This window comes from Rhipicephalus microplus, chromosome 1 (genome assembly GCF_043290135.1).
Source record: "Rhipicephalus microplus isolate Deutch F79 chromosome 1, USDA_Rmic, whole genome shotgun sequence".
Lineage (NCBI taxonomy): Eukaryota > Metazoa > Arthropoda > Arachnida > Ixodida > Ixodidae > Rhipicephalus > Rhipicephalus microplus.
In genome coordinates this window covers 199,088,478-199,099,141 of record NC_134700.1, presented here as the reverse complement: position 1 = coordinate 199,099,141, position 10,664 = coordinate 199,088,478, and the positions used below count along the sequence as shown (strand labels likewise).

General features: G+C 47.5%; 1 protein-coding gene across 1 annotated transcript in view; it reads right to left on the bottom strand.

Annotated features, from left to right (window-relative positions):
* Positions 1 to 515: 515 nt before the first annotated feature.
* The window catches only part of cert (ceramide transfer protein), a 42,907-nt gene continuing 32,758 nt past the window's right edge, over positions 516 to 10,664 (bottom strand). The window contains exon 12 of the mRNA XM_075889791.1: positions 516 to 946. Coding sequence (XP_075745906.1) covers positions 819 to 946 — 128 coding nt within the window. The 3' untranslated portion in view covers positions 516 to 818. The remainder of the gene's footprint in view (positions 947 to 10,664) is intronic.

The following is a 10,664-nucleotide window of genomic DNA, read 5'->3' as shown; positions in this document are numbered from 1 at the left end:
GCGCGACTTGGAACAAGTGCAAACTTTGAAGTGGGTCGTTGTGAACTTCCAGAGGGGTGGTTCCTCCATACTCTCCCTCCTCCCCAACTTCACGTCCCCAACGTTTGAAGTTGTATTTTCAACGTAATACAACCGAGGAAATGTAACGACCTGAATTTAACTGCAATGTACAACGGCGGATCAAAAAATAGAACAAGAAAGCTATAAATGCTTTTTCTTTATTTGCATCTCAGGCTCTGGCTCTCGCAGTGCTTTTTTTGTATAAAGTGGAGTTATAGCTTTTGCCACTATAGATTGAAACCCTGTTTTTTTTTTTTAAGATACATGTTTTCGACTTTCTTACAGTACCAAAGCCTAGCATATCCACACATTAATATCTGCACTAACATTACCGTGGGCACCCATAAGAAATGCAGTTGGTTACTCCGACACACCTTATAACACCCACTACACCAATTCGAGTGCTTAAACTTTTTTTTAAGGGCGTGGCTGACACCTCGCTACAACCCGATCACTTCAGAAGTTACGCATTTTTTTTTTTTCATTCCTTCCTAAAATTTTTGGCTCCCTTTGGCCTTTGTTTTCCTGTAAACATCTGCATCAATTGTGTGTTTTCCACATTTTCTCAAGTCTGCTGTTGTACGACACTTCTGTATGCTATCACTTATTTCACTGCAAGTCTTTTTTGTCTGTCACCCTCGTTGTCTCGGATTGGTGAAGAAGGACTGCTTTGGTCACCTGCACTCCTTTTAAAAAGAAACCTTGCTTTGCACCAAAGTGAAGATGCAGGCTCTGGCAGGACGTGCGAAAGGGCAGCCTCAAAACATGATCTCCTTGGACTCTGTCTGGTCCTTGACATACTGCGTGAACCGCTTGAGGAACTTGGGGTACTCCCGCTTGTAAACAGCACGTAGAACTGATGCGGGTGCCCAGCCACCAGGATTGACTGTGTAGAAAGGCATGAGAGAGTACATAAACTTAATGACTGCTGAAATGCTATTGATGTAAAGAACTGCACTTTCACCAACTATTGCGAGAGTTTCAGAGCTCCCACTTTATTAGGATTCGGATATATTGAATCTGATCAAGATCACGCAAAAGTTCTATAGAAAGGCAATACAGTGGAATCTCGTTCATATAAATCTGTAGAGAGAACACCAAATATTCGTATCATCCCGAATTCATACAAACCAAAACATGTTAAAACTTATCATATTGAGATCAACTACCTCTTGCTGGAAAAAAAAAAAGTCCATGATGATGTTTTGAACTTTTCTGCCTCCCCCGTCTTTCAAGAAAGCCGCCTGAAAGAAACAAAACTGTGCAATTGTTTCCTCACTCATGCTTCTGGCACTTAAGATGCGCTCATACTTTCAAAGGGAGTGAAAACGGCAAAACTCGCAGTAAATTCACTCACTAGGCCACGTAAGTGGCCGGAAAACCGCGCCGTGAAGACAGCATGTAAAAATCGGTCCTGGAGCATTCACACTTGAGAAGTGAAGCGAAAATGAAAATACCAGAGCAACCAGCAAACCATGTCGCGCACTTTGAAATGCTCACATTCATTCTGCCCATCGTACATGCCGCCTCTACATTCACCACTTTGACTATTCAATCTATTTTGCCCGCTTCCTGAGCATTAAAATTCGTACAGAGTTCAAGATACACATGCAAAGCACTGAAAAGAAATGGTTTGCACCCTTTCAAACGTTGCTTTGGGAGATATGCCAGCAGAAATGACAAAATTGGACACACTTGCAGGTTCGGTCGGCTGTGCGAAAGCGAGACACGTTGGGGCATGCGGACTCGCTGCTGCTACACCTTCTTCTAGTTCTAATATTCTCGGAGACCGTAATCAAAACCAGGCTCTCGATGATTGCATGCTTGTCGAAATCGTGGGATTTGTGATGCTGCCTGGGTAGTTTGGAACTGCGACAATGCGAGCAACCACCAAAAGACCCCCCCTACTTTTCCACGATGTTGATTTGCATACGGTTCTTTACATCACGTGGTTTGAGCTAGTGCAACAAAATCCATGAAGCGGAAAGAGACCCGCTAGTGTGTGGGGGAAAAATTGGTCCCTGAATGATTTTTTTCGTGTCGGCCTCACGCCATGGTTTTCCGGCCACTTAGTCACCAGTTGTATCATGCTTTGGACGCTATGCACGAAGAACACGAGGTCCAGCACCTGAAGTGCGAGCCGGGAAGGATGAAAAAAGTGACACAAGCGAGACCCGGACAGAAACTCTTTTTATGTACACATGCATCAAGATACATACATTTGTACAGTGCCCTCCAGGAGTTAGCCAACCGGTTCCGAAATCGGAACTGAAACCTATATACCACATCATCCCCCCCTTGAACAGAAAAGCATACGGAAGTAACACGTGACACAAGCAGAATGCAATACACTGCACGTAGCACAGTGAAAAATAAGAATTTCAAGAATTTTGCCACATCCGTTCCCTTTGAGGCCAAGTGGGAACACTTTTCCCACAGTACTTTCTCCCATAGACTAGCCGCGTTGTGCTGTTCGCATGAAGTGATCAACTGCGCACTCGTATTATCCACAGTGGCTGGGAAAACCGTTTGTGTAACACCAAATTACGTCCACTTCATATAACGTAGTTCGTCCTAAACGACCTTAAAATTAGTATTTTCGTGAAATTCAGAACAACCGTAATCGTATCATCAAAGTTGGTTGGTGGTTTACGGGCCCTTCAAAGATGGGAGTAGAACAGCAGAAGAAAAAGTGGCGTGGCTGCTGCGGGTCGGCTCACAAACAGCGTTCCTGACATGGCCGCTTCTTGAAATGATTTCGACTGTAAATTCGGCCTATTGAACAAGAATTCTGGCCCTAGTGGATTTCCGAAGTTGAAGGGTCATCTGGATACCGACATCTCATCGGTGGGTGGAATATTTTGTGAATCACGAGGACTTTTGTTCCCAACCACACCAGTGGCTTGGTAGGCCTAATGCCGCCCGGCGTGGGCCTAACTGTGTGAGGCGTGGAAGTGCGGTGCGCCCTGCAACATGGCCAGCGCTATGGAAGTCACCCTTGAAGGTGAAGATATCCCACCAGAGGACTGCAGTGAAGAGGCTGGATGGACTTCTGCCATTCACAAGAAAAAGATTGGAAAATCAAGCATACAACGCATCAACCTGCCAAACAACTCCGCCCTGCATGGAGGCCGTAGAAGTGAAGTCAGCCTCAAGAAGCAACTCGTGAAAGCTTCTCGACTACCGTGGCTATCGGAAGATTACATTAAGATTATCATCAGACCAAGAGGACGCTTGGACATCAAAAAGGTGGGCGACTTTAAAACTTCCAAGGTTATAGCAGCAGTGAAGGGTCTTGCCGCAAATGACATGGCAGATGACATTACCTGCTCGAACATTATGCAAAATATATTGATCGCCAGCACGCCTGATGAAAGAAATGCGAAAGCATATGCCAGGATAGAAGCCATAGCCATTGGCAAAGCCGTGTATGAAGTCAGTGCATACATGGCCGCACCTAACAACACATCCAAGGGTGTGATTAGAGGCATTGACCCATAACAGAGTCTGGATCAGCTTTGAGATCTCATAATGCACTCAAGAAACCTAAGTGTATTGGACGTCAGAAGAATAAAATCCACGAGCTCGGTCATCGTTCTCTTCGATGGGCTTAAAGTGCCGGATTATGTCAAATGTTGTCCCAGTCGGATGAAATGCTGGCTATACTGCAGGCAGGCGGATCGCTGCTATGCATACGGGAGATTGGGCCACAGAGCAGACGTATGCCCCCCACATGGAAACGGCATGTGCAGAGGCTGCGGCGCAGAGAACCCAAATGACACACATGTGTACACCTAAATACACATTGTGCGGAGAGCCCCACCCGACTGCTGACAGAGCATGTAGAAGCCGATTCCATGTTCAATATGTTGTCAGACACAAAAGAAGACTACAAAGAACTCGGAACCACTCAAGCCCAGATGAAGATTCGCCAGTACCAAAATCAGCCCTCAGCAGAAAGTCAAGATCAAGAAGTCGCCCACTACAACCAGCCTGCAACCCGCACACATCGGCAAAGCTAGAGGACGACAAGGGATCGGCGAAGACAAGGCCCCAAGCCAAGTCTCTATCTAGGAGGCGACCCCCATCGAAAGGACTTCACCGTGCTAGATCCAAGTCCCGATCTAGGTCGAAAGGTGCATCGGTACACATTCAGCCACCTAACCAAGGACTCCCCTGGGCAGACATAGTCTGTGAAAAGAGAATCCAGACTGATGAAGCTCAACCGTATTCAGGAAGCATAACTGAATCTTCAAGGAAGACGGAGGAGCAGGACGTTCACGTGAGTACCAGATCCCGTGAGCACGTTCCAGAGCATAATCATGAGTTAGAAAGACTTAAAAGTGAGAATGCAGAGCTCAGGGCAATGAATCAAAATATGCTAAGAGAATTGACCGAAATCCGGAAGCTACTTAGTGAGAAAAAGCAATCGGAAAACATCGATAAGGAAATACCCATCCCTGCCCCTGCAGGAGACGCAGTTGTTTCAGCAAAGTGAAGGGCAGTAGATGGGTAGACTAAAGAGCAGTGATGCACAGGTAGAGGAAATGGAACAATCGTCGTCAATGTTCTGAGAAAACGTGAAAACGATCATGGAGAGCATCACACAACTCACCAGTGCTAAAGGACAAATTCAAGCGATACTTAATGACCCTAAGGAGGGCCTCAGAGCCTTCGAGCAAAGGATCAAGATCCTAGAAATGATTACCATTGCTATAGACACTCGAGAACAACGCGGGCGCTCCCTGCTCCGACCAGCCATCCTCACCCCTGAAGCAGGGAACACCAGTACCCACTATGGCGCACACTGAAAAAGAGTTCAAAATCTGGCAATGGAATTGTCCGAGCTACAATAACTCTCAAACAATACTTGCGCACATCAGTTTGCAAGCCAGATATAATAGCACTGCAAGAAACCGGCAACAGTCACGTTACACTCACAGGCTACAAAGCAATAAAGTCCTAATCTATTGGCAGGGGCCTGTACAATCATAGTCAAAAAGAAACACACATATATTACACATGACCTAGAACTCGGCACAAAAGACTTGGAGCACCTCTTGGTAGAGATCGTCATACCAACATGGAAGAATGAAAGGACTAAGAGCCTCTTTATTCTTAACGTTTACAGCAACCCTAAACATAAGTCACACTTCCAAAAACTGTTTGAAAAAACAACCAAGATCGCTGGTAGCAGCCCACTAATTATTGCCAGTGACTTCAACGCATGACATCAGCTATGGGGCTACATTACAACGCAGCCCAAGGGAAGAGATCTGTGGAAACATGCAAACGAACTCGACCTAACGCTTATAACCTACAAAGCATGTCCAACTAGAATTGGCAACTCAGTCTGCAGAAACACTACACCAGACTTAACATTCAACAAAAACATGGAGAACATCGAGTGGGTAAATACAGGAATGGAATTCGGGAGCGACCATTATGTACTGGAGATCCCCACAAAAGTCGCCTGTGCTAAAACGAAAGAATTCTTGCTTGTTGACTGGGACGTGTAATGCAAATCCAGATCCCAAAGACAAGGCGTTAACACCCACAAAACCTTAAAGGGGTACTGACATGAATTTTTTCAGTTTTTGTTTTCTTTTGTCAAATGATAGACTAGGCCTCCAAGAGCCCATAAAATGTGTCGGGAAACGAGAGTGCGCCTTGAAAAATTAATTACAGCATGTCTTTAAAAGCTAGTTTCGGTTCCTACTGTACCCTGATGTCACGGTAGGATGTGCATGCAAAAGGTAGGATGTGCATGCGCACGTTTTCGTGACGTATCATTGTGCATGCATTGCTCCATTGTCGTCTGCTGTGCGTATCACGCGTGGCAACTGTCACGCAGCCAACGATGGACAAATATTTGTCTACCGGCTCAAACGACAGCAACGATTTCGGCAGAGAGAAGGATGCCTGCTTGAAGACCCCGCTAACCATTTCGTATTCAACCCTCTTGCAGGTTCGTCAGAAGAGCCTGATAGCGAAAGCGTCATGCAAGAGGGCTTGCGCATCAGAAACGTTGAATGATGAAAATTCAGTAGTATTTTTGCTTGCTCTTGCACGCGCATCTTCCGAGCGTTCGTCAGATGTGAGTAGCGTTCGTGGTACTTTCCGCTTTCTGTTTTCTCTTGCAGGGCATCTTCCGAGCGTTTGTTCGATGTCAGTAGCGTTCGTGTTACTTTTTAACGGTGCGAGTTGCTTTAAATTGTTGGTACTCGGCGCAGATTTGACACCGCATGTATGCATGCTTTGTCCTGCTGCTTTTGTATGCAGCCGCACTGCGCATGAGGGATGACAACTTTTTGTTTGTCGCAAACCGTGAACATTATATCATAAACTGAGTAGGTGCCTCTGTGGGGGTTGCCACCCGATGGAGACGAAGTTGGTGTGCTGCCAAGAAATTGCTAAAGTCAGCGCCCTAGTGCCGGATGAGTCACAGCGCACCCGACGTTCCATCATGGGTGCCTCGACATTCACGCACTCGAAATCGCATACTACGCCTTGATTGAAGATCGAACAGGCGTCATTGATGGGTCTGGCTTCGCCTAGGAAAAAGAAAGCGAGTGGTCCTGCCCAGCTGCATCGTCTCTGCTGTGCGTTGAAATTTCCCGTCTCAGAAGTATCGTGGCTTTAAGTACACCGAATATTAATGAACATAGATGCAGGCAAATAAAAGTAAATATGTTCAACTTGATTCATTTCTTTAGCCATAGCAGCCTATGTCACTGACCTTTGCTCTGGTTGTGTGCAAAACATTCGCAATATGAGGAGCCCCACAGAAGGAGGACAACATTTACGCTAAGGCACATAAAATTCAACTGATGTACACAGCATACTCATGCCCGACAACACTGACTTCGATGACACATATGGAAGTGATGAGGCCAGGGCCGTGGTTGGTAACATGACAATAACAAAACAAAAAGAGCGGATAAGTCTGCACAGATGGCTGCAGCACTCCAAGTCGACCCACGCTTGTCGTCTCAGCACCGTATCAGACGGAAATCGGTGGAACTTGCACCTATGGCTCCCCGCTTCACTGGCACAAGAGTTCACGGGGCAAAATATCGGTGCCGTGACGACAAAACCGAAATGAAATGATTCCTTCACCCTCTGATAAGCGCATATTTTGTACAAGCATGCACTCACACTATTTCAGACGCTGTTTACTCGCTTCACAGGAACGCTGAATGACTGGCTACACGACCGCACGGTGTGAGCAGATGATCGAGAATGCGACGTACAAGCTGTTATTTTGATGCGTTTTTGTGCTTGACGTCATCACAGCCAACCAACTGCTGCGTGATGTCATCAAAATTAGTACTGTACTCCGACGTCGAAATATTGTTGATGTCGGTAGGAGCGCTGCGAGAAAACCGACTTTAAGGGGAGACGCTCCTCGAAAGCACTTTTTTTTTGTTATTCAACTTAGAGCTTCAGAAATTGGACCACTGATGCAGTTTTTCCTCCTGATTCCAAATCTGTAATCAGTTTTTACATAAGTGCAATAGTTTGGGAGTTGTGTTTCAAGTAATGGTGAAACTTGATAAGTTTTCCGGGAACTTTCGCGCATACTAAATGTTCATGCAGAGAGTTGTTCAATGGCTCCTTTTGCTCCCTATTAGCCATAGAGTGCCGATATCTAGCTAGAAATTGTGCTCCAACTTTGAAACTATGAAAAAAACATCTGTGTAGCAAAGTACCCTTTTTTTTCCACTCGACCACCATTAAATTTATTAATAGATATTTACAGCTGATAGGTTGTGCTGATTCAAGTAGATATCGGCACCCTACGCACTCTCCTCAATGTGTGTGCCAAATTTCGTCGTCGTATGACCATTCTAAGTGCCCGAAACACTTCCCGCAAAAAATGCAAATTGGCCAAAATTGCGAAATGAGAAAAACGCGTTTGAAAGTTTGAAAGTCTGTATTTACAAAAATGAAAAACGCAGTAGCACGAAACTTGTGCTGAACACATACACACATGTCCAGAGGGAATATCAGTTGTCTAAAACTCTCCAGCACCGTAGGTTTTCCCTTCCCGGCTGGTGCGGCAGGACTCTTCCACCCGAGCCCTCTTGGCTGCACTGCGACGGTGTGCCCTCGCCTCAGCGGTCTGACGCACATTCATCTTGTGCATGCGCATGCTGTCTCGGCGGTCGCTGAGGGTAACCAGGGCCTCCGAAGGAAGCACCCCAAGCTCTTCCAGCACCTTTTCAAAGCTCGCGTGGCCCCGGTTGAACCGCAGGACTGCAATGGCTGTGGCTGTTTCCACAGCAGTCCGGGAAGCAAACCGGGTCTTTGGACACAGCAGCCATATTTTGCTGTTCAGGGACTCGGCCGCGTTCTGTGTCTTGCCGTGGAGGCACCGGGCAAGCAGCTTCGCATCTGTGAGACGCTTGTAGATTGGGAGGACTGCCAAACCCTGGGCCTTGGTCAGGAGGGGGGTGTGGCACGGTGCAGGCTGGCCCTGCGCCTCAGCACGTCGGTGCTTGCACCACGAGTCTGGGCCTGCAGGACAGAACTTGTGACTTCCAGCACCGTCTGTTGAGCACGAGTGCAAACATGAGGCCCATATGGCAGTGTACATCTTGTGGACATTTCCCCGATTGTTCACAATGGCCACCTGAAAGTAAGTTTGAAGCTTCTGGATGGTGGTCTCCTTCAGCTTCTCCCCTCGTGGAAGTGGCGTTGGCAGCTTCCGCAGGCCGGTGCCCAGACGTTTCGCCACGTGGTTGGTGCACTCCTCTTTTTCAATTGGAGTGTCAGGGTACACGTTGGCATCACAGACCCCGTTGTAGGCCTTGCTGTCTCCATCGCTTAGGAAGATGGTGAACCGCAGGGGTGTCTCATAGTCCACAGTCCTCTGCCAAATGCGCACTGCAGCTTCGGCCTCCATGGCATGCGAAGAACAGTCGCAATTCTTCTCACAAACGGGATGATGAAACGCCTGCCATGTTTCTTCATCGCCTCCCATGTCGTTATGCAAACTGCACGCCAGGCAGAAGTTGGAAAGCACTTCATAGTCCAGGCACAAACCAGTGTCCAAGGACACTACAGTTCCCACACCATTGTGGCTTTTGTGGCCTCTTTTTTGCCATGTGCCGTCAAACATGACTGGCACGTCACTGTTACCAGCCACCTCTTTGGTGACGCTGCGTGCCCTTTGCATGTTTTCACAGACAGCCTTCACTGCCGCACTGTGAATCTTTTTGCCGATAGCATGGAAGGTCTTATGGTGCATAGGGTTTGGCAATCCAACTACTGCACAAAATCGTGAAAGTTGCTCATGCCCGATACCGACGGCACGCGCTGCAAGCACCACTTTCAGGTTCACGGCAAAGGCGTCACGCGAACTCCCGCTGTCGTAGCTTCTGCTTGCACCGCGGCCGCCATCTGACGCGACCCGCTTCGACGAGTACGCGGACGAAAGGATGCTCTCCGAGCACTCCGCATTCTCGCAGTGTAGCTCCAGAAACGCCGAAAGGCCTTTCCGCTTTTTATTCGGTGCCCGAACTGCGAGTTTACTCTCGTGACAAACGGGGCATGCCGCGCCTGCGACGACGGCCGTCAATGCACCCAACTCGCACAGCACTACGCTTTCGGCACGATCGGCATTCGGCCTGACGTCGTTTTCGAATAACGCGATCTTTTTCTGCGATGCACTCACAAAATTCACTGCAGCGTTGATCTCGTCGTCGCAGTTGCCATGGTCGACGTTGCCGTGGTCGATGTTAGGCCTACCGGCCGCTGGCCCGTCGCGGACATTTTCGTTGGCGGTGGCTTTCTTGTACGTCCTCCGCCGCTTCCCTCTGAACTTGTTCTTACTTCTGTATTTCCGATGGTCGGCAACGGCCTTTTTCGGGCTTGCCATCGCACGAAAACAGCGAAAAATAACTCCGGAAAACAGTGAAGCGAACTACGGCAAGAAAACACGGGTGCTGTCAGCCAATGGCGGCCCTGCGTTAGTGGCGCGCGGTTTGAAACGGCGGGAAAAGACTGTTTTTGTTGCTTTTTTTTAGATTTTTCGTGAAAGTACGAGACTTCAAGAACCGGGATCGTGGAGAGTAAGGACAACTCTACACGAGCCAGCGGCCGCAATATGGCGGACAGCTCTCTTCGCGGCCCCGCGAGCACGCGAACAGCAGCCCGTTTTGTGTAAATTTCGTGATGCCGCGCGTCACTGCCGCTCACTCAGACGCGTTTTTCACTGACTTCTGATGCTTATTTCGCTGTGATATTTTCAGATGTCAAAATATAATGTATAAAGATGATAAAGCAACAAAAAACAGAAAAGGTGAAATTTGGAAAAAAAACGCGACTTTTCGACCCGCGTCTCCCCTTAATATCAAAATGAAATATCTTATCAGCATTTTCTGAGATTCACCCTTGATAGGAGCCATCCCTGTATACAGAAGATTTGTTTGGTAGAGTAAAAGGTGCCAGTACCCCTTTAACGAATGGACCAAACAAATGAGTAAAGATGACATGAAAAAAACTCGACCTGTGTTCCTCGACCTGTGACCTGTGTTCCACGACTGCACCCAGCAGCAGCATGTAAAAAACTAAGCTTAAGCTTTGGACTGTCTGCGGCT